Source organism: Vespa crabro, chromosome 15 (assembly GCF_910589235.1).
Source record: "Vespa crabro chromosome 15, iyVesCrab1.2, whole genome shotgun sequence".
NCBI classification, from domain to species: Eukaryota; Metazoa; Arthropoda; class Insecta; order Hymenoptera; family Vespidae; genus Vespa; species Vespa crabro.
The window spans coordinates 4,931,348-4,955,373 of NC_060969.1; the positions used below are offsets into that span (position 1 = coordinate 4,931,348).

The 24,026-nt window shown below is 39.0% G+C and overlaps 3 protein-coding genes across 4 annotated transcripts in view; 2 read left to right on the forward strand and 1 right to left on the reverse strand.

Annotated features, from left to right (window-relative positions):
• Positions 1-91: 91 nt before the first annotated feature.
• LOC124429304 (protein painting of fourth) lies at positions 92-3,620 on the reverse strand. 2 transcript variants are annotated; one of them, XM_046974409.1, is made up of 6 exons: positions 3,423-3,620; positions 2,513-3,181; positions 1,950-2,452; positions 1,499-1,883; positions 1,060-1,425; positions 92-974 (listed from the first exon to the last, which is right to left on the reverse strand). In XM_046974409.1, exons 1-6 carry the CDS (start codon positions 3,432-3,434, stop codon positions 918-920), a joined length of 1,992 nt encoding a protein of 663 aa, XP_046830365.1. In that variant the 5' UTR covers positions 3,435-3,620; the 3' UTR covers positions 92-917. The 2 variants fall into 2 exon arrangements, with proteins under 2 accessions (XP_046830365.1, XP_046830366.1); XM_046974410.1 differs by lacking the exon at positions 3,423-3,620 and having other exon boundaries at positions 2,513-2,762; positions 2,845-3,083.
• Positions 3,621-4,458: 838 nt separating this feature from the next.
• On the forward strand, positions 4,459-8,338 carry LOC124429500 (probable medium-chain specific acyl-CoA dehydrogenase, mitochondrial). The gene is made up of 10 exons (XM_046974855.1): positions 4,459-4,937; positions 5,136-5,232; positions 5,359-5,526; positions 5,622-5,722; positions 5,813-5,893; positions 5,977-6,107; positions 6,227-6,335; positions 6,406-6,546; positions 6,619-6,894; positions 6,971-8,338. Exons 1-10 carry the CDS (start codon positions 4,923-4,925, stop codon positions 7,121-7,123), a joined length of 1,272 nt encoding a protein of 423 aa, XP_046830811.1. The 5' UTR covers positions 4,459-4,922; the 3' UTR covers positions 7,124-8,338.
• A 144-nt stretch (positions 8,339-8,482) lies between these two features.
• Positions 8,483-24,026, forward strand: part of LOC124429498 (nuclear hormone receptor FTZ-F1) — a 36,357-nt gene continuing 20,813 nt past the window's right edge. The window contains 1 exon segment of the mRNA XM_046974852.1: positions 8,483-9,904. Within this exon segment, the coding sequence (XP_046830808.1) occupies positions 9,457-9,904 (448 nt within the window). The 5' untranslated portion in view covers positions 8,483-9,456.

Below are 24,026 nucleotides of genomic sequence, written 5' to 3' on the forward strand. Positions count from 1 at the left end.
ATAACGTTGTTCAAGCGAGCAAAAAGATCAAATTCAAAGTATGGCGCCTATTTTAAATGGTACAAGATTTACGTGGATTTTTAATTCGACAAGTTTTATTTTTAAGAAGGATAATATACTTAATAATGTTATTTATAAGTTAAAGTTTATATTTCCATGCAGGGTTAAGAATATACACTTTTAATAATTATTATACAGATTTTTATATTAAATGAATAAATAATAAAACAATATTTATACTATTTCATACGTTATTTTTATATGCAAAAATAGATTTACTAATGAAAAATGACATAATAATGTGGTAACTCGTAATTGTTAAATAAACTATTTCAAATGAAATTTTATTTCGATATCATTGTTAATCATCGTTAGCCTACTTACATCATAATGCGAAAGATTCACTTGCAAACATAGTCGCAATGATTCATTATATTCTATTATTCATTTTATCCTATAAAATGATTCTATAGTTTTCTATAGATATAAAATTCTAGCGCAATTTCAATCTAGTTATGTGCGTAAGTATCCGACATGGTTGCTTTCGTTATTAATAAAAATATTTACAGAAAAATAATGATTTCTCGGACAACTAAAACGATAATATACAACAAGTCTTTCGTATAAAATAAAATATTTGTAAGATATTTAATTGTACTCGTTTGGCATCATGAATTTATTTCATGCAGGCATAGTTTGAACTTAAAATTGGAATCTTGGTAAAAACTTATACTTTATGAGAACTTATATAAATATATGTAAATTCACTTAATCTATAATATTGTACTTAAACAAATGCAGTCTCACCTGTTACGTTTTACAATTATTGTTATTTACATACGGTACGTTAAAGATGGTTTTGCAACATTTTCTTATTAGAGATCATTATAACATATAACGTGATTTTAATTGTGTTATTAAAACCCAATGTCGCTTGCCATATTTTCCAGTTCGTTAAACATTTGATCAAGATGCTAATATTATAAAAGAGAAAACAATAAGATAAGAATATAATCATTGAATATATATATATATATAAGTATTATCGCATATACTCACATCAGATGGTTCTGTATCTTTTACTGTATGCTGCTGTTTGGTATTAAATATCAAATTTTCAGCATGATCGATCTCGTCCTCATCTTCTTCCTCTTCTTCGTTATCATCGTCGTCGTCGTCGTCGTCGTCGTCATCGTCATCGTCGTCGTCGTCGTCGTCATCGTCGTCATCATCTAAATCTTCTTCGTCTTCATCGTCATCATCATCAGCATCGTCAGATGGTAAACATGCCATATCCATTTCCTCATAATCCTCCGGTTCTTCTTTAATATCTGTTAATATTATCGTTTCTGGCACTGTTTCGGTTTCTGACGGACATGGAGGTGGTGCTTCGGACGCCGAAGGTATTTGCGGTGATTGCGATGTCTGGAATAGTAATCTCGATGAGAACATTTTCTGCACAAAAAATTATATTCCTAAAGAACAATATAATACATGCCCATGGTTGTTGTTGTGCCGTTTTAACAGACGTCACGGATGCAGGTAATTGAGAAGATTGTGCATCAGTACTTTGCTGCTGAGTTTGATTATTTTGTTTACCCTGTGTCTTAATATTATCTTGCAATCTATTCTCCCCACTACTGTTATCTTGCTGTATTGTTTTCTTTTCATTATTGTTTACTTTTTGTTCTTTCGCTTGTGAAGTATTACTAGGTTCTTCTTTAACTTTCTTTACATTAGGCTTAGGCTCTCCTGGAAGACATGTATTTCCACGTTGTCTTCTGAATCTTACAATAATACTTCTTGTATCCCACATCAAATCGTGTGCCTGTTTATAAGCCGCTATTGATTCATCTACACTGTTATATCTTATGAATGCATATCTGAAACAATCAAGAAAATAATTAATTACTTAAATATACGTTATATTATATATAATCTATATTTACCGTGTGTTTCTCATTTTCTGTGCATAACCAACGTCCACCCTAGCGGCTGTCGGAAACTTGCTTTTAACTTCATTCACATTAACGGATTCGGGTAAATTTCCTATGTACAAAGTGTAAGGATCGATTTCTTCGGGCATTGGATTATCTTCATCCCGTAAAGATTTTCTTTCTACTTTTAAATTACCAATACCAAAAGGAATCTTTTCTAACTCTTTAATAGCTTCATCGATATTAACGTGTTCTGCCATCTGAATAAAACAATATCTAGGTCCACTTGGACTTTGAAAATGAATATTCTGTATGCCGGAATGAAATTCTCTGACGATATCCTTATTAAGATCAGGATCTGGAAATTTTATTATCAAACTCTGAGCTTTAACAGTCTTATTATACTCTGTTTCAATTTTTAAAGCTCTTTCAGCATCCTCACGATTCCACGGTCGACTGGGGTAACTTTGTGACATAGGCTTTCTTTGTTTATTCTTTTTAACCACTACCTCTTCCTACGACAGATATTTATATATAATTTATATAATGAAGAAACATAGATTCAATTAACATACCAATACAATTTTAACATCCTGATCTCCTTTTTCTTCTCCATGTCTACCAGTTATAATTCCTTGGGTTATGGGAGTTATGGGATGATTGGAAAGGGGGACAGGCATATGATTCATAATAGTATCATTTGGCGACGTAGTGTAATTATTTCTTTGCCACTCTAAACCCAGACCACTTGTTAAAGCTGCACCAAAATATGCAGCTTGGTCAAACTGGGGTTGGCCCTGGGGTTGACCAAATCGTGCTAGTCTTCTATTTTTACGATGGAAAATATTTCGTTGAACGTGCATGTTATTTCTGTTGTGAGAGAACCTTTCTCTTCTCATATAGTTACCTCTCAGTGCGATTTCTCTTTGAATATGTTGAATTTCTCTTTGAGGTAAAGGTGCGGCATGTGGAGTTATCCATTGCCAATGCGTGGGTGCTTGTGCCCATGTTTGTAACGGTGTAACTTGAGAAGGCACTGGTCCAAAAACATGAGGAGGAGGTGGAACTCCGCTAGGGGGTGGAGGCATAGGAGGTAATGGTGGTTGTCCTGGTAAAGGTTGAGGAATCGAAGTAGATGCCGAAGTAGTGGATGAGGGATAATTTGTATATGTTCCATCGTATGTAAATGCAACAGACTCTTGTTTGACAAATGATCTTTTTGTATCTCCATTTTCTTCTGTTAGCTGTAAAAAATATAATATAAATTAAAAACACAATCATATGATACAAAAAGATGTTTTAATAGTGCTTCTAATTCAAAACTTTTCAATTAATCGAACGACAACAATTGTTACAACTGTGAAAGAGATTCTAAATAAAAAATAATGCTTGCATTGTTCAATCAGCTAGCCTAAAATATAGGGGGATGCATGTATAATTGAAATAATGAATATAAAGGTATTAAAAGTTCTAACAGATATTTACCGATCGTTTCATTCTGTAGCTGTATTTTCTTATGCTCTCAAAAAGATATTATTTCTAAATCAAAATCATTTTCTTTTCTTTTCTTTTTCTTTCCCCTTTTTTTTTTTTTTTTCTTTCAACAAAAGCACATTTCACGAGCGATAGAGTAGAGAACAAATGAGAAAATAAGAGTTGCTTATACAGGGGTACCAACCCCTAATGCACCATAATCAAGGGTGAGAACGTAGTATTTGAAACAAGTAGACAATAATTAAAAAAAAAAAAAAAAAAAAAGAAAAGAAAAATATCTACCAAGTATAATTAAAAAAGTGTATTAGGATTGTTTTTGTCACGCGATTCATTTGTTTCACGATTTCATCCTGATAAATAATTTTATTTATAAACATTATACACTTCCTATCCATATTTATGCAAAACTTGTACATAGATACATTATTATTATTATTATTATTATTACTATTATTATTATTATTATTATTATTATTACTATCATTATTGTTAAATGATAAATAATAAAATAATTTGTGAATAATTTCACGATATATTAAAATATGTATCACTTGTACGATTGCACATTTTTTCTTTCTTTTGTTTTTCTTTTTTAATTAACCCGCTCAAAGAATGGCGCTAAACCGTATTACAATTGAACGTTCAAAATTGTTAATATTATTAGAGAAATAAAAATATGTTAATGATATTTTTACCAATTATATTCACTTAAATTATAAATTCTCCAAACATTAGTTGCATTAACATAATATTCTTTATTTTTAATTCAACTGATATTGATGATTTATTTTTTAGTAATAACTGACGAATAGGAACTATCGGCACATATGTCTCTTGGAGAGCTATATTTAAATCGTAATTAGAAATATAAATAATTTACATCTAAAAACGTGTAATATCTAACTGAAGAAAATATCTCTATATTCCTAACATAGATAAGATCTAGAAATATATTTTCTAAAGTTGTTCCTATGATCAGCTCCGAACAAATTTCGTCCATCTTTGATTTATTTTCTTGCTAGTATGCGTTTGTGTATAGTGAATATTAAAGAAGCCAACACAAAGGCATTATTCAAATTATATACATATGCTGACGTGGAATTAACTTGACAAGAATCCAATCTCTCTTATTTCTTTATTTACGTATTAAAAAATTTGTACATAGGAATTTTAGGTTGTATTCTTAATATTACGATATTACTAGATATTACTATATTATTTCGTTCATACGAAAATACTTATTACTCTCTTATTGATAAATCTTTTGTTAATATGCGTGGTTTTGATATACATGGTTTTTTATCGCAAATACATTTTATGTTCTATATTTAACTGTATAATAAGACTGTTTGTCACTAGAAAATTGTCTCTGTACTTTGACCTTTAAACGTGTTTTAGCTGACGTATTTACATATCTTTTAATGATATAATTTTCTATTCTACTTAAATAATCAGTTAAGAATTAATATAAGAAAGCATAGATAAATCAAAATGTTCTTTAGAACGGTAAGTTAAATTCTATTAGTAACTTCCATTATCAATTATATATTTTATACATTTCTTTTTAATATATGTTTTAATGTCTTTTCAAAAAATGAAATGGACAATTTATCATTTGTATTAAGATAATTGACAAAAAAGAAACAAAATTATTTATTTAATTACAAATATTTTATTATAATTCTAATAAATATCGATTTTCAGATCTTCAACAATGCTAGTTTATATTCAAGAATATATAGAAGATTTTCCATTAAAGCTAACCCTCAGATATCGGAAAACATTAATGGGTATAACTTTGGTAAGTATAACTACAGAATTTGGAAAAAATATTACTTTTCCTTACAAAAGCATCATCGAAAAGAAATATTTTCTAATGAAAATAGAATCTCATTCTTTAATAAATAATTTTGTATGACATATATAGCACTAAATGACATGCAAAGAGAAACGCAAGAAATGTTGCGTAAATTTGTTAGAGAGGAGATCATTCCTGTTGCTCCTAAATATGATAAAACTGGAGAATATCCATGGGACATTATTAAAAAGGTTTGGAACTTGGGATTTATGACCAATTATATTCCACAACATTGTGGTATGTTTACATAAAATATTTATAAATATTCCCATTGATTTTTTTATATCACCTAATATATTACAATTTCAAAATATATATAATATCGTATTTAGGTGGTATGGAACAAAAGATTTTTGATGGATGTTTAGCAACGGAGGAATTTGCTTATGGTTGCTCAGGGATAGCAACTGCAATAGAAACTAGCAGTCTTGGAGTATATCATATATTTAGTGTTACAAATTCTTTAATGTAAATAATATGCATTTTTATGATTGCATTTTTGCCTTCTTTTTCCCACTTATAGCAAACGCCAGTGATTGAAACAGGAAATGAACAACAACAGAAAAAGTATCTTGGAAGACTCGTAGAAGAACCTCTTATAGCTGTAAGTAAAGAATATATATATTATTATCTTATTATTCTTTTAATTATATTTAATTATAATTATTTATGGCTTTCTGTTTCTAGGCTTATTGCGTTACTGAACCTGGTGCTGGATCCGATGTAGCAGGTTTAAAAACTAGAGCTGTGAAAAAAGGAAAGGAATGGATTCTTAATGGTACAAAAATGTGGATCACAAATGGTGGTGTTGCAAATTGGTAATGTCTTTGAATTGAAAAAAAATTATATATATATATATATATATATATAATCTTTTTATATATATACATACACGGAATAATATGCGATATTAATTATATGTATCGTTATGTTATAGGTATTTTGTATTGGCCAGAACAGATTCTGATCCAAAAGCTCCAGCCAGTAAAGCTTTTACAGGATTCATCGTTGAGCGTGATTTTGAAGGCGTAACTCCAGGCCGTAAAGTAAGTTATTGTAATACGTTACTTTCGTCGTTAAATTATATTTAACGAGAAAAAAGTTTTCATTATAAAGGAAATAAATATGGGACAACGAGCTTCCGATACTAGGATGATTACGTTCGAAGATGTTCGCGTACCCGAGGAAAATGTATTGTTAGGAGAAGGAGCTGGTTTTAAAGTTGCCATGAAAACCTTCGATAGAACTCGAACACCGGTAAACTATATGAGAAATAAGAAAAATACTTTATTAAAATTGAATTGACATATAATTTTGACAACAACACAGGTAGCATCTATGGCTGTTGGATTAGCACAGAGAGCTATGGATGAAGCTACCAAGTATGCGATGGAGCGAAAAACCTTCAACAAACCAATAGCGGAACATCAAGCTGTAGCATTTATGATCGCTGATATGGTTATTGGAGTTGAAACGGCTCGTCTCGCTTGGATGAAAGCAGCTTGGGCATTAGACGTTTGTTATCCAAATGCTAGCATTTATTCCAGTATTGCCAAGTGTTATGCCGCTGATGTAGCTAACAAATGCGCTACCGATGCCGTCCAAGTAAGTCGAAAAATTGATTTTAATTAATCCATAATTTGAGTTAAATCGAAACAATAATACAATACGAACTTTATAGATCTTTGGTGGTGCAGGATTTAACACAGAATATCCTGTGGAAAAATTAATGAGAGATGCGAAGATCTTCCAAATTTATGAAGGTACATCGCAGATTCAAAGATTAATCATATCTAAAAATCACTTTGTTGAAGCTGCGAAGAAGTCACAATAAAAAGATATATTTATATGTTATCGATAAGATTCGAAAAACAATATATATATATATATATATATTCTTTATATCTTTCTACAAGCTTTTATTATGTAATGTTATATGTTACATACAACAGGTATATATTTCTTATTACTAACATAGTGAGAGAATAAAACTTTTATAAACCTTATTGTATTATATACTTATGGAATGAATTATTTTTGTAAGAAAAAATATTTATATGAAAAATAAATATTTTTGAAGGTCAATCATTAGACTGGCGAGATGTTTGAGAAGTTTTAAATTTGGCGGGTAGAGGTTGTAGATGGCGCGACTAACGTGGCACGAAAGCGTTAGTCAAGTGCAATGTTCAATGAAAACGGATTACATCGCATTACGTCCGTCAAGCCATAGTTTTTACGCGGTTATATTTGGTGAAGTCGTGCGCGACGAGTTATGCAACGTTCGGTGTAAAAACGCTCGTCGATAGGGCACTTGGATATCGTGACACCTGACCTACTTAGACAAAGCGGCTGTTTCTGTTGGAGAGCCGTAACTCGAAGAGCTTGGATACGCAAAGGACACGTTCATCGGCTTACCGATTCGAAGATTGGAAATTCTTAGGCACCAGAAGACATCGTGGAAATCTTTCGCAAATTGCGTCTTTTCATATCACGTCCGAAGGCTCAGTGCCGTCGTTAGGGATCACCGGCGCCCGGATAAGTTTACACTCGGTCTAATTAATTTCTCTTTTCCCCTTTGGCTCCCAACAGAGATACAGTCTATCTAAGGAATTAATAATCGTAGAAGGAAGAAAATTTGTCGAATTAATTCTCGTATCGGTACTTAATTTTGGAATAATCAAAAAGAACGGATTATCCTCTCGTACAGAGTCGCACAACCTCGTCGGTTTACGGTTTCTCCGTCTCTTTGTACTCTATATGCCGATGGTTTTCCCTTTCGTTACGCACTACCGTAGCCATGCGTTACGGAACCGCGTGCAAGTTGGCTAATTTATTTCCAATGTTAATCTTTTGAGTAAAATCAAAAGAAATATTTTTTCACGGTATCACAAAACGAATCATCTCTGTTATCTTCGAACGATATTAAACACGACGTAGATCACGTAGGGTCGGTAATCGAATAGAAAGGGAAAGTATAAGTCGCTCGAGATCGTCTTCGAGTTGTTGGCAGAGGGGGAGAGAGAGAGAGAGAGAGAGAGAGAGAGAGAGAGAGAGAGAAAAGAAAAAGGAAAAAAGCGTAGTAAGAAGATAAAGAAAGAAGAAGGGAAAAAGGAAAGGAAAATCGGAGGAGCGCGATGATGTTGCTCGAAAATCTGTCGAGGTTAGCGACGGCTGCTGAAAGCGCCCCAAAGATAAATCCGTTGGAAGGGTACGGCCCTGGAGGTCGGTCGCGCTGTCAGAGGAGCGCGACGGTGCGCCGGACGCTCGCTTGACTAAGGGAGTGCCCGTCCCGATGCAAAGTGTAAGTGAAGTGGCCTACAGACCTACATTTCTCTAACGTTCCATTTTTTCAAGCCGACGAACAGGAGGTTAAGAATTCGCGCGGGTCACCATTTTACACGGACGCGTGCGATGTCGCCGTTGTGTGATACGTCGATCGGCTCTCGATAGTGAGAGAGACACGGTGTAGCAGTTTCTCTCGCCGTGGAACGTTCTGTCGGTGCTGCCCGGCGGCGCGGGGAGAGTTCAAAGAAAGAGCGAGTGAGAGAAAGAGGGAGAGGGAAAGAGAGCTAGTGAGAGAGCGAGCGCGCGCCAGCCAGCCAACCAGTCAGAGAAAGAGAGAGAGAGAGAGAGAGAGAGAGAGAGAGAGAGAGAGAGAGAGAAAGAGAGAGCACGGGACGGGCAATAGACGGAGACAGTGAGAGTCGTGCGCGCGCCCGCGGGCCGCAATAAGAGGGAGAGTGCGGCGGTGTGCGAGAGAGGAGCCACAGAGAGAAACGGATCGTACTGAACGGAGAGGGAATTAAATGCTTGTGTAGGTGCTCTCGAGAGAGCGGGAGCGCGCGCGCGCGCTCGAGCGAACGGCTGCGAGAGGGAGAGAGAGGAGAAAGAACGAACGAAAGAACGAACGAAAGAGCGTACGAGCGAGAGCGAGAGCGAGAGAGAGAAAGAGAAAGAGAGAAGAGCAAGTGCGTGCGTGCGTGCGTCGTACGTACGTACGTGCGTGCGTGCGTGCGTGCGTGCGTGCGTACACGGTGGAGAAGAGAAGGTGTCGTTGAAGGGGGAGGGAGCCTCGTTCGTTCGTTCGTTCGTTCGTTCGTTCGTTCGTTCGTTCGTCTCTCCGTCCGTTCGTCCGTCCGTCCGTCCGTCGTTCGCTCGTTCGTAGGAATGCACGACGGTCGAATGGCTACAGGCTCGGGGGAAGGTGGCAGGGGCGGAGGGGGGCCCGTGGCACCTCTAGACAACAACTCCACCGCAACGACTACCCTTACGGAATCAACGACATCCTCCTCGTCGGCCGCTCCCTCTTCCTCCTCCTCTACCTCATCTTCTAGCTCGTCCTCGTCGTCTTCGAATACCGCCGCGATATTGACGGAAAATCACGCGAATGCAACTAATCTACCATTGACCACGGGATCCCTGCAGCCGCAACAAGCTCTTCATCATCAGCAACATCAACAACAGCAACCACAACAACAACAACAACAACAACAACAACAGCAGCAGCAACAACAACAACAACAACAACAACAACAACAGCAGCAGCAGCAGCAACAACAGCAATCACGGATCAGGCTCGATCTGCTCACCGATTTGCCCGCCAATGATGCTTCAGGTACGATCACGCAATGGCTCTTTCCTCTAAATGCTCTTTTTTCTTCTTCTTTACCTTTTTTTTTTCTCTATTTGCTTTTCTCTTTGCACTCTTATCCCCTTGCTACGCTCTTGGCAATCCTCCTTTCTTTCTTTTTTTTTCTCTCTTTTTCTACCCTCTATTTACCTCTTCGGCTTTGTCATAGTTCCCTCTCCATTCTGCTATACCTCTCTCTTTTTCTTCCGTGGATTCCCCCCTCTGCGCGTGCACCTTCCCGATCAAGAGGGAAAGAAGCGTGGCAATCATACAATGCGCTCGATCGTTCTGTTTACGAATGAATTGAGTGACGTGATCTATTCCGTACCTTTGAAACGAGAACAGGTGCCGCCGCATGAATGGCGATCTCTGGTAATAGATCGCAACGTTTACAAAATCAGGGACAATCTCTCTTTTGATGATTTTCAGGGAAACAAGCAAGTATATTAGCGCTTATTTTATTCAGAAAATTTTCTTGACAATCATGAAAACTGCTGATCATTACAACCATCTTCTTTTTGCAAAATCATTTTGTATTTGGCGCCATTAAAATATTCGGCGAGAATACTTTGCGCACGGCGACGTTTGGCGTCGCGTCGGTCGGTAGGACGCAACAGGCGTTTTCAATTAAATTTCAAAGCGGAATTGCTTTCAGAGCGTGACTCCACACAGGCTGTCCTCGATTTGGAAAGAGCTTTGAAAGCGCGTCTTCGCAAACGCGCCACGCGTCCGTCACCCTATGCGTTCTGAGAAAATATCGTCGAGGAAAGAGCTCGCACTCAGGTTTCTTTATTCTATTATTCGCGCCGTAAATATTTGTCAACCTTCTCTTTTCATCCCTTATCTTTTTTTCTTTCTTTTTTTTTCCCCTCTATCTCTCTTTCTCTTTTAAAGAAATACAAAATAACGAGTTATATTTTACTTGGCAAAACCAAGTATATATCTTGTTCGTTACTTTGAAATTTCAACAATCGATGAAAGCATTAGTTCCTTTTTTACACCTGCTCCATGAGAAACCCAACGCAACGGGAAGGGTCGCCTAGTCCCCAAATACATTCGAAAAGAAACCCTATTTAAACAGAATCTTTTTCGTAAGTGTGCTGGCGCGTGCCAAAGTAGAAAATGTTAATATCCTTGCAGGATGTTTCCCTTGTAGCAACCTTGACAATACGGTAGAAGTCAACATCTACCTGCGGCGCTGACACGCATTTGTTACGCTATTTTCCGAAATTTACGCAATTCCGTTAGAACATCACATTAAAGCCGTATAAATTATGTTCGATCGTAAAGCTTTTCAGAAAACTTAAGTACGAAATTCATTGTATTAAGATAAATGTCTATTCTAGTCCTAACGGAAATATTGTAAATTTGTTTACTTTCACTTTATTGAATGAGTATGAAAGTCATTGTCTACCATCTTATAGATACGTTCTATACATCTGGACACAGTGCAATTATTTGCACGTTCGTAGAATTTCAAGAATTCGAATTGTATATCTATACTGAGATATTGTTATTTACTTATTTTTATTATTATTTATTTATTTATGTATATTTCAATTTTTACACTATTTTGAAATATTTTTCACGATGTTGATTTATGAGCAAAATTGCTTGCGAACTCTAATGGACAATATTTGCACTATAATTCGTCCTTTTCCTTCCTACCTTCCTTTCTTTCGTTTTATGAAGGTCAAATATTGTCCTAACTCTCACCAGGAAATTTCTCCATAATGAATTTTGCCTGTTTGAAAAATTGATGACATGTCGAATGTTGAACAAATTTCTTTCTTCTATTTAGTATAATAAGAAGTGAATGATCTTCAATTTTTACACGTCCTAAAGGTTATTATGAACTCATAATTCAAATGTTAGGAATATTTTGTAAGGGATATTTTGGAAAAGAAAGAAAGAGAAAGGGGGGAGAAAGAGGGAGGGAGAGAGAGAGAGAGAGAGAGAGAGAGAGAGAGAGAGAGAGAGAGAGAGAGAGAGAGAGAGAGAGAGAGAGAGAGAGAGAGAAGGATTGACGCACGCGTCCAATCGAACGAGCCTTCCTCCGGGGCTGTCGAGCATTATTACAAAGACATTTGCGTGGCTCTGTGTGTCTTTTATAAAGTACATACACTCCCACGCGACGTTAAGACGGGTCGTTTCTCGTCGACTGCGGTCGCTATTGAATAGCTTGACCCACTTTGATAAAGTCGCATTGGAATAACTCAATAACACCAAGCCCAGCCAACAACAATAATTATTATTCAATGTTCTCGGCACGCTGAACACTGGTGATATCGATGCGCGTGCCAATTTATCAGACCACGAGCCTAGAAACTACATTTTCTTTATCGTTTACAACTTGTGTTCAATTTTACATAAAGTTATATTTTTGAATAACACATTGTTGCGTAGAAATGTGGAATAGAGAGGACTCGCGTAAAATTTTTTAAATACGAACGATCGAAGATATCTTTGTAAAGGAAAATGAAAGGCGCTATCGATCAATTTCACGATTATATCATCGCGATCTCTTTTCTAATCTCCTAATGCTCATCCCCACTCTTTTATCGAGTGGAGTAATCGAAACGAGCTTTCCTGATCCTTTTCCGCGTTGCTACGATCTCGATCGAAGCCGGCAAACGTTTGCAATGTTCGCCGCAACAGGGCGCTGATAATCGATCTTACTTTCCTCCCAACTAATCGTTTCGCGCGCTTTTGCCGCTGTGTTATACTGTTACTGTTACTGTTACTGCTGTTACTGCTACATGTACGCTCTCCGACGACGTTTCTCGTGCCAGTTATGATGAATTCGATTGGGTAATACAGGCGTAGAGTGCCGAGGGACGAGAAGTGACGCCACGGGACACGGTCTGTGGTTTTTAATACGCGTCCTACTTTCCGCTATCTTTCCCGCAGAGAGCAGAGCGCGCGGCAGCAGCACAGACCAACGACGAAGACGGAGCTGCTAAAGAGCAAAGAGAAGAGAAAAGAAGAGAAGAGAGGAGAAGAAGGTTGAGGGGGCATAGCGCGTGGATCATACTCTTACCCTCCCTCCCTCCCCCTCCCCCCTCTCTCTCTCTTTCTCTTTCTGCCCGTGCGCGCGAACGCACGCACACTTGCTCTTTTTCTCGCAATAACGACGACTAACTACTACGACGACGACAAACGACGACGTAATGCGTTGGAGGAGTGTGACGCGATTGGCGCGTGTTGCCATCGGTGCTGGCGCAGGATGCCTATGAGTTTATATATGTGTGTTGTATGGCTTTGAGAGTGATAGAGAGAGAGAGAGAGAGAGAGAGAGCGCGTGTGCGCGCGCATGCGTACACACGTTAAGAACGACGCGAGATAACGACGACGTGGCGAGTCGCCGCCGCCACCGCCGCTGCCGCCGCGGTTAGAAGGACTGAAATTGAAAGTGCTCGTCCCACTGGCCCACTGACCTGATTACCCACTGACAATGGCACGAATCTCAGCGGCGCGCAAGCCTCCTCTCCCCTTCCCTTCCTCTCCCTCTACTTTACTCTCGCGACGCAGGCGTCGTCCACGCGTCGTCGTCGTCGTCTACTTGCATCTATGCTCTCTCGCTTCCCACCTATATGCTATTCTATATCGAAGAAGGAACAAAGAGACAAGAAAGGGCTTCAAATGAAGAAAGAGAGAAACTTTTCACTTTCCTTTACGAACGTAATACTTTCTCCAAACCGTTTGCTTCTCTTTCGGCAAAAATTCGATGACGAAATAATTTCGAAAGATACTTTGGTCAAATATTCGGTCGGTCAGCTTCCTTCTCTCGACGAGCAGCAAAAAGAGACATCAAAGATTAATGGTATATCCCCGATTCGCGATGCGTTCGAAGGATTATCAAGGGGATATAAGGGGATATTTATTATTGCCACGTAGCCGAGGATATTTCCGTCTAATCTATAATACATTTTGTTCTTCGATTTGCCGTCGTCGATAGAACAATGGTCGGCGAAAATATTGGTATACGTGCTGCGGCCCCCAGGGTCTTCTCATTTCTGGCTAATTCGTGATTTCGTGGCTCGACCGGCCGGACGACTTCACTCTCGCTTTCGTCGCCATGCGCTAAAAAGCGCTTTCGGCTGGCTTTCGCAACATTTTTCCCAAGCCGATTGGTTTTGTCCAAGCGCGCTCTCACGTACACCTTTGCCTGTCGCGTTGCCGTTGCCGTTGCCGTTGTCGGTGTGGTCGTTGGTGCGCTCCCTCTCCTCGAGAGTTCGTGTTCCTTCGCTCGGCTGGCTCGCTTCTCTTTTCCCCGAGCTGGCGAACAAACCGAGGGGAGCGACTCTCGCGCCCGCCTACTTTCGCTAGTTTGCGTAAGAAACGTATACGTATTCGGTTAGCTAACGATCCTCCTGCCCCCAAACCTCTCATCGTTTATAACTTCATATCTATGGACCAACTAATTTCGGTCATCTTTTCGGATCGGTCTATTCTTCTTCTTCTCCTCCTCCTCCTCCTCCTCCTCCTACCCTCCCCCCTCTCCCCGTTTTCTATTCTTTCACCTATCGACGATAATCAATGTGATTCGAGAAATCCTCCATTAGCCTTACAAATTCTCTACTTACTTTTTAATTATCTATTCAATTTTTTACGTAACACGCCACGATGGGCGAAAGGTTAAGTCACATAGTTATTCGTTATTAGAAGCTCGCCCTCCTATTATTCGCACATTAAGTAACGCGAGTCAACGTTAGGTTACGCCATTACGTGCGTCTAGAGTATCTCGAGAGTTTAAAACGCGTTAGAATTTCAAATATAAACGGTTATATATTCTGGGTAAAGCGTGTAAATGATAGAATCTCTGTCCACGACGTACTCGTGACGTAATAATGGGCACATCCTTTGCCCGTACATAAACTCGGGATATATTCTAAATGGCGAAATCGTCGAAACTTTCTCACGGGTGGGCGGGGGCGAGGTTCGGGAGGAAGGGGATGTCCTGATCCTCCTCTTTTTCGACGAGTAATATTCGGTTCTAACTTATGCGTGCATGTCGAAAGTGAAATCGAGCATCTCGATGCGCGCGCAAACGCGCGGTTAATTCGATCTCGAATTTCTCTCGTTTGGCCGTCTTTCTTCGTCGTTTTGAAGACTTCCAAAGGTAGAAAAGAAGGGAAAAAAAAAAGAAAGAAAAAAAAAAAATATAAAATATCCAAGGGAATGATTTAATTTCGTTTTACCTTTCGGATATCTTTTCCGTATCCTCGACCGACTCTTCCCGCTTCGAAAATCGAAGGACGATCTCGGTAGGAGATGACCTCGCGACAAGACATTTTCCGTACGCGTTACGTTGCGTAGCGTTGCGTTGTGCGTACGTGCACGCTTAAAATACACCACGCACTATCACCCCATCCATTCCATTTCGATGGAGGTCACCCGGTAGCTTAAGTGGGTCTCGACCACTTGGTTAGTGTGTCATGGCATACACGTTACTGAATAAACTTAATTTCAATAGCAACGTTAATAAGTCTCAAACGTAGTTCGAGCTGATTTAAAAAAAAAAAAAAAAAAAAAAAGAAGAAGAAGATAAAAAAAAGTAAATAAATATGTACATCGAGAGACACTTCTCTCCTTTTTTTCTGTCTACTCTGTTCTTTTTTTTCTCTCTCTTTCTTTCACGTTTCTACGCGCGACCTGCATTCACCATTTTGCGACGACATTCGTGCTTTGCCTTCTTTTTTTTTCTATCTCTCTCTCTCTCTCTCTCTCTCTCTCCTTTATTTCATCACCTTGCAACGCGTACGCGTTATCGATCCGAGGGACGGAAAATTCTAGCGTCTACCTTCGCGTCTCTATTCCTCCTAGTTTGTACTCTTCTATCTGCATCTTCTTCTATTTTAATCGAAGAAAATGCAATCTAATTTCACGCGACTTGGAACATGCTAACTCACAAAGTGTATTAAAACGTATTCTTTTTATACCTATCCTTTGATACTTCTCCTTTCCGTGATTTACATATGTATATACAAAAGTAATCATCGATTGAATATTAACGCAACGAAGACAATAGAATTCATGAGTTCTCTCGTTGGTGAAACTGTCGAACGGAATAACCAAGCGAGGATGAAAGTCGTCGTTTGCAGTTAAGAAACGCTTTCATTGAAAGGGAAATAGAAAGAGTGAATACGGGATTGGTCAGGGGGAGACGGATTACCACTGGATAAGAATGTGTGTCTAGTTTAGTGGGCAAGTAGGTCGCAAGGGAAACCAACCTGAGTTACGCAACGCAGTTCCAGTGTTATACAACTATTGACTCACCGGATTAACAAGTAGGCTGGGTGAAAACGAAAGCCGAGTGTCCGGGCTGCCTTCTTTCTCGCTCTCTCCTTATTTCCCCTTCCCCCTATATCTCTTACTCTGCCTCTTTTTCTCTCATTCACTCTCACCTGTCGTCAGGGTTCTGCCATATAGTTCTTTCACTGTGAACGAGCTTTAAACGACAAAGATCGTATGTGTAAACATAAAGCATCGATGATATCGATAGATCGTCATCATAATCGATAGCAAAAATCGGTTAATCTTTTTTGAAGTACGTCCTATTTACCCCTTTTCTCTTATTTTTGTCTTCTTTTTTTTTTTTTTTTTTTTTTTATTAATAGAGAAATTAAAAGAAAAGATAGATAGATAGATAGAGAGAAAGAGAGGGAAGGAGAGAGGGAGGGAGGGAAGTGACGGATTATCAGAAAAGTCAAACTCTTTTATTGTACGCTCAAGAGTAGTATCGGTTAGCGCGTAAAAAAGAAGTAGGCCACTCGACAACGACGAGGCGAGCTTCTTTGGCAAAGAGCGCGAGTGAAGCGAAACGTGCAAATGGCGACGCACAAATCACTGAGAGAGTTACTCGATAGCTTGGAAATTTTCAGCGGCAGAAAGAGAGAAAGAGAGAGAGAGAGAGAATCTGACCCAGATAAAATGAAATTACGAAATCGCATGTACTACGAAGCATCGAAGCATATCGAGAGATTCGCGGAGCAACCCTTACGTTAGAAAACAGAAAAGAAAATAATACGAAAAAAGAGTATCGGCAATATCTTTTCCGACGTTCACAGAAATTCTTCGTTCGTTCTAACACGATCGAAGATGTCTGACCCCCTTTCAAATGGTACCCGACGAAAAAAGAACAGCGCGGTTAGAAGGATGAAAAAGAACAAAGAAAAAATAAAAAGAAAGAAAAGTGTGAAAAATGAGGTTAAGAATGAAGAGGAAAAAGAAAATAAGCTACCGCAACAGTTTTACTCCGGCGTATACACCCCAGCGATAAGTGGTGCCGCAGGGAGTAGTGTGTGGACAGCGAATCAATAGCGGTGACATAGTTACCGAGTAAACCTGGCCCAGTTTCAATAGCGACCTCATTCTTCTTCTGTTCCTTCCTTCATCAGATTTTCTTACGAATTTTCCTTGCCCCGGTCACCTGTATCTAACAACTATCAGAGAGTCAACAATTTTTATATCCTATAAGGAAAAAGATTATAGCAAGCAACGGGAAGGAAAGCAGTATCGATTATATCGTTTTTATTTATTTTTATAATTATTATTATTTTTTTTTTCCAACGATATACACGGTATTTATGTAAGAGCCAAAAATTAACGTGGGATAGTAAGGGAAGGGAAAGAGAGTTCGATATCGACGCAAATAGTTCTGTCGCAGTAGCAGTCGACCTTGGGGTCACTTATCAACCAACATGAAATGCAGCTGACGGCGCAGCGAACACCACACTAACCGCTACTACTACCCTACCTGTTCTGAATAATTTCGCGAATAATGATCTATGCAAAGCTATATTAGAGCGAGCGAAAGAGAGAGAGAGAGAGAGAGAACGTAATGGGTATAGTTCGTACGAGTAATATCGAATTTATATAATGCGTATAGAAAGAGTTGAAGCGGTCATCGTAAAAAGCATATAGATTACGATGAATGTACGCCGATGAAGTGTAGTCATCATCGTCGTGCGGCGGTGCATCATTGTGAGATCAAACGAAGAGCGTTCGAAGCGTAACCTCATACAGAGTGACGAGACGTGACGAGGCTTTTCACTCATGAAGCGACCGCCAGAGTGCTATGCTGAGGCTCTTCCAACGAGTACCAGCAGCACCACGCTTGCTTCTCTGGTAGGAACAGAGAAGTGTGTCAAGGGCAGAGAGCTAGCAGGGCACCGGTCCGTGACGAACCGAAACGAAACGAAAGAGAGCCGAGTTTTACCTGCTCGATCGTGCCTTCTCATCTCTCTCTCTCTCTCCCCCCTCGTCTTTCGATTGCATTGCATATCTCCTTGCGCTACAAATACACTCGCGCATCGTGCGCGAGTATGTCAACGATCAAGGACAACATACCCCAGACCCACCACCATCACCATCACCATCATTATCATTACCACCACTACCAACACCCTTCTCAACGTGTTTATTGGCGAAGAAATCTCCTCTGTACTTTCTTTTACGCACCACCCACGAATCTCAGTTTCTCTCTCACTCTCCATCTCTTCCTTTCTCTCCCTCCCCTCCCTCTCTCTTTATCTCTTTGTCTTTATATACGTCGACATTAAAATCAGATTGAACCGCGCAACCTCCAACCCCAGCCAGGAATTTGGATCAAGGAGGGCTCTGCGCGTCGAGCGTGACGCCTTTATGGGTCTTACACACGAAACGCGTCTTGCGGCTCGCACGCGGTTTACTCTTGGAACGTCTGTCTATATCTATACATATACTTATATACATACGTCCTGACTTCGATTTACGTATCTACATATGTACATGTATATATATATATATATATATATATAGTATACATATGTATATATATATATATACACACCTTTTCGTATGCAAGCAAGAACGAGCCTTCACGCAGTAGCGTAACGCTTTAGCGTGCAGAAATTGTATCGATTATGGGTCAGTTGAGATAGGTGAGCTAGCCGGAGATTAGCTTATAATAGACTTTTCTTCGTATAAGCGCGAGGCCGTATATGAAGTAGCAGAGAGCGAGAGAGAGAGAGAGAGAGAGAGAGAGAGAGAGAGAGAGAGAGAGAGAGAGAGAGAGAGACGGAACGAAGTGGGTTCCCCACTCTGTAACTGTATATGCATCTCTGGTAATATCTCTCTACTGCTTCACATTATTTTTATCGAAATAAAGTGTACAAACCTATTGGCATATATCATAAAGGGAAATAGATCATTCATTAGTTTCATAGACACAAAAAGATCTTCGTGTGTAAAATACTTAAATTCAAAATAATACGATATATGATAATAGATATGAGAATGAAAAAGAGGAAGATAGGAATTGGGACGACAGTGATATGTACGACACGAGCCACGATAGACCACCGCGCTAGAAGCAATTCTACGTTCTTGCATTCTCTCTTTTTCATTCTTCGCAACGAGTAAGAGATAGAAAGAAAGGAATACAAAGGTGCCTTGATAGCTAGCTAGCTAGCTGGCTAGCTAACTAGTTGGCTGACCGGCTGGCTAGCTGGCGGGCTGACTGGTTGGCTAGTCGACTGTTTGCCTGGCTGAGTTCATCGAAGCGAGACACCTTGTCTCGAGTAAAGATGTATGTACTCGCGTGCACGTTCCGTGTTCGGCGCAATTCTTCGGGAAATCGTGCTACTAAAGAGACACCTTGCCTTATGGGGATTCTTCCGGTACACTAGCAACACCTTGTTCTTTCAGTTGTCGTACAGAGTAGAAAGAAGAACATGTACCAGTTTTCTTTTCAACGCTATCAATATTCATTCTTTCCTTTATTTATCTCTCCTCGTTACGTCATAATGATGATGATGATGATGATGATGATTACATGACATACTGAAAGCACTGTTAAGAACGATGACAGTAATAATAACAATAATAATGTCTTCCCCCTTTGTCGTTCTTTGTCAAAAATATCCGAGTATGTACGCCATGTGAATTAAGCGCATGACGGAATCAGGACAACGTGAACAGGCACGCCGAGCAAAGGTTTTGCACCCATGCGCTTTTTTTCCCCCCTCCCTTTAGTGAGACACAGAGAACCAGAGTTAGTGTTGTTGTTAGTGGTGGTGGTGGTGGTGGTGCTGCTGTTGCTGCTGCTGCTGGTGCTCGGCTGCAACGGAGCGGAACTCGCTATCTCGAGAAACTCTCGAAACTCGCGCGTTTATTATCGTACGTGTTCCTTGTGTATATACATATATACATATATAAATAAATACATACATACATATATATATAATACAGATATGTACATATGTGTAGATAAAAGAAAACACGACACCAGACGATCGCAGTGGCATCGATCATCAAATTAAATTAACTTATCGAAGACTGTGCCAATTTGGTAACAATTAATACTTTCTTTTAGGATGTTAGTATTTCTCTGTGTCTCTCTCTCTCTCCGTCTTTTTTTTCTTTTCTTTTCTTTTTTTTTTCTTTTTTTTTTTTATCAACTTTATGATCATAATCTTAGAACTCGCTGTAAGATGTTCGATGTTTGAAAATATAAACTGAGTTAAATTCTGTTACATACATAGGAATATTCACTAGATCAAATACTTCTTAGTATTTCGTATAAGTTCGGCATTTAAGGCTACCTGTTATTTCGCATCGTGTCAGCCTATTTATATCGGCCTAGATTCCACTTTTACACTGCGAGCCACAGGTACGCGCCCCGAGGAACGCCGCGATTCTCACGATAGGAAGGCGATAAATTTATGGACGCGATTAAACTTTGCGAAATACCAAGTTCCCTCCTTTATCGTTTCGAATGTATTCTTCGTTATATTCGACTTTAGAGTCATCCTCATCGTCATTATCGTAATCGTCATCGGAGTGCCAATGTCTCGTGTCGTTCACGAGATTCCTCGTGAGCAAATTTAAAATATATGTACGTATGTATGTATGTATATTTGATTTAAAATAATCGTTCTATTTTTTCGAACGATTTCTTTTAACAACTATGGCTGTCCTTTAAAGAATAAAAAGCAAAAGTTCAAATATCAATCATGCTTCTCGATGCACGTCAACAAATTTAATATTTTTCCACGTCCTCGTCCATCCTTCGTGCATGGCCTAGTTGGCTTCGCGTAAAAAGGGCTCGGCTCTAAATCGGGATCAGGTTTACACTGCCCATCTTTCGGTCTAAGTTTATCGACCATCCGATAATATAACGGTTTATCGTGTCCAAAAAAAAAAAAAAGGAAAAAGTAAAGGAGAGAAAGGGGTTCTTCCTTTTTTTTCTCTTCTTTTTTTCTCCTTCTTTTTTCTCTCATTACGATCGACCCGAATAAGAAAAATAATGGAACACATTTTCGGGATATACAGAAGTAAGCTCCTTCCTTTTCTTCTTTTTTTTCTCTCTTTTTTCTTTTCTTTTTTCTCTCTTTTTTCTTTCTTCCTTTTTTTTCTCTTTTTTTTTTTTTTTTTTTTTTTTTTTGTATTTCCCTCAACACGTTCCTCGTTTTTCACTTGTACGCTGCTCTGGAAGCTCAGGACGGCACGAAGAGTGCAGCATGCAGCCAGGCATGCGGCGGGGGCTTTCGTGCGTGGAATAGGCTCAAGGCTACATCGGTGTATCGCCGACTAACTAACTACTCACGGCTTGCTGCTTGCTTGCTGCGCTTATCCGTCGATCCGTGGCCTGCTACCTGCTTACCTGTCCGAACGCAACTCGATCGTATTCACCACCATCCGAGCCGATTTACTCTTCTTCATTGTTTTCAAGCTCTTCGTCGTCATGGGAAAAATTAAATTTTACGAGTTTACGATTTTATCCGATAGATCGTCGTTACTTTTCCTTCCTTTCTTTTTACAATTTTCTTTGGCTAAGTTATTCTTGAAATGGCTTATAAAAATTGTAAAATAATATAAAAATATGTTATTGCCGTTTCGAGTAAGCGTCGATCCGTAGGAGAGAAGAAGAAGGAAAAAAAAAAATAGCAAGCGAGTTCCCTACGTAAGCGGAATTCCGGTCTAGTACACATACGAAGCGATGCCTTCGGCTTTTCCCCTTGTTCTCTTGCGCAAAACTCGTCGAGTTTCGTAAAAGGGACTTTAAAACTCGCGCGTTCTCGAGGGGGAGAAAAGAAAAGAAAAGAAAAGAAAAGAAAAGAAAAATATTCAAAGGAAAGAAAGTGTGATACGAAAGATTTCGAAGAAGCGAACAAATAGAAGAACATTTTATATATATATATGTATGTATGTATGTGTGTGTGTGTATGTATATATGTATATGTATTTTTAGAGAAAGGGTTGAAATATGATTTAAAAAAATGGCGACGGTATAAGGAGGGCGCCACCAGTGACGCCGGACAACACGATGGTCGCCGCGACGCCGGCGATCGTATGAGGGCGATGAGAAGGGGCGACCAGGGGTTGGGGTGGGGACCGGGGATCCGTGCTAAAGCGAATGGAGTCGACCATGAAGGGAGGGGGAGTGCGCGAAGTGCGGTCAAGTGTACTGGGTAACTGGGTCAACGAGAAAACTGAGAGACTTTACTCCAGCGCGAGTGAGCGCACACAACGTGTACCTTCCTCCTCTTCGTGCTTACCGATATCCCTTTTAATCCTGCTCGAAAGCTTTCTACACGTTCATCGATGATTTGTCTATTCGAATTGTTCAAAGAAATGAACAAATTTAATTGAAACCTTAATAAGAATCTTCGAATAATATAATAATTCTATAATGAATAAATATTAATTAATGAATGGTTTATGTATGATTATTGTTTTAATTGGTATTTTAAATGAATCAATCTATCATTAGTAATGAGATCTCGTAATAATCGTTCAAGTCGATCATGTATCTATATTGTCTTTGCAAGTATCTCGAAGATATGAAAAAAGAAGGGAAAGAAAAAAAAAAAAAAGAAAAGAAAAGAAAAAGGGAAAAAAAATGAAAACGGTCGCATGTCGTCTGCGAAAAATGAAAGAGAGTTCGAACTCATAACCTCCTAACGTACATCGTAGAGTCAGTCAGTGAGAGAGAAATCGGGTCACTTATATCAAACTGACCTACATATCGTTATCATCGGCGTTATCACCTTTGATAAAGCGTTTATTAATCATACGATTAAACCGACGAAAGTTGTTTCAGGGACGTCATCATTGCCCCTTCTTTTTTATTCTTTGTCCCTGCACTTTATGGTCCCTTTTGCTATATGGTCTTGAATATTATCGTCGTCATCGTCCTCGTCGTCCTCGTCGTCGTCGTCGTCGTCGTCGTCATCGTCATCGTCGTCATCGTCGTTCTTGCTCCCTTTTTAGATGTCGCATATACCTTTCCTGCATCAACGATAAACGACAAGCCGCTTTGTTGTTATGGTAACAATAATAATCGAAGCTGCTTATATTGCCTCCTTCTTCTCTTCCTCCTTGGATGAGCTATAAACGAAGCAGCAGCAACGATGACGACGACGACAACTGACCTCATCTTGACCAGCGTCCTTCCACAGCAACAGCAGCAGCAGCACTTTGAACTCTTCAACTTGACCTGAATCCACTCCCTAGGCTAGTACTGATCGCGGTACTGCTGCTGCTGTTACTAATATCACCTTCTCTTCATCCTCTTCTTCGTCATATCTCTATTAGATATCATCACCGAAAATTGCAAAGAAGTTGACTACTATTGCGATTGTCTTCAAGCAACGACCCAGAAAGTAGTACATATTGGATCATAAATCTTATTATACGAGTGGGATGGATAGCCGTGTGACATGGTCTAGCGTAATTTCATTATTTCATCAAACGGCCAAGTTCGTGTGTATAGCGTATTCTCATCCTACGATACTATATGTAGTACATACATATGTACATACATATGTACATATATATATATATATATATTAGGTCATTACATATGAAATGTCTGATTTTATAGCATAAATATAATATGGAAAATCGGATGTTTTATATTTAATAACCATATATATATATATACATTGACGAAGAAAAGAGCGAGTCGAACGAGTACGAGAAAACGAAAGTAGGAAAGAAGTAAATAGAGAAAGGGCCAGTGAATATTCCAAGATAAAAGGAGAAGGAAAGCTATGAGAGACTCTTACACGAGTCACGCTTACAGCAACGACGCGAGACCAGCACGTTCGTATCTCCATCT

What these genes read in the sequence shown, in the direction of transcription:
- LOC124429304 (XM_046974409.1), bottom strand. An exon ending in CGGCACAACAACAACCATGG is followed by an intron (nt 1,426 to 1,498) that starts GCATGTATTATA and finishes TTACTATTCCAG; the next exon opens with ACATCGCAATCACCGCAAAT. An exon ending in AAGATACAGAACCATCTGAT is followed by an intron (nt 975 to 1,059) that starts GTGAGTATATGC and finishes TTATAATATTAG; the next exon opens with CATCTTGATCAAATGTTTAA.
- LOC124429500 (XM_046974855.1), top strand. An exon ending in GCGTAACTCCAGGCCGTAAA is followed by an intron (nt 6,336 to 6,405) that starts GTAAGTTATTGT and finishes TTCATTATAAAG; the next exon opens with GAAATAAATATGGGACAACG. An exon ending in TCGATAGAACTCGAACACCG is followed by an intron (nt 6,547 to 6,618) that starts GTAAACTATATG and finishes ACAACAACACAG; the next exon opens with GTAGCATCTATGGCTGTTGG.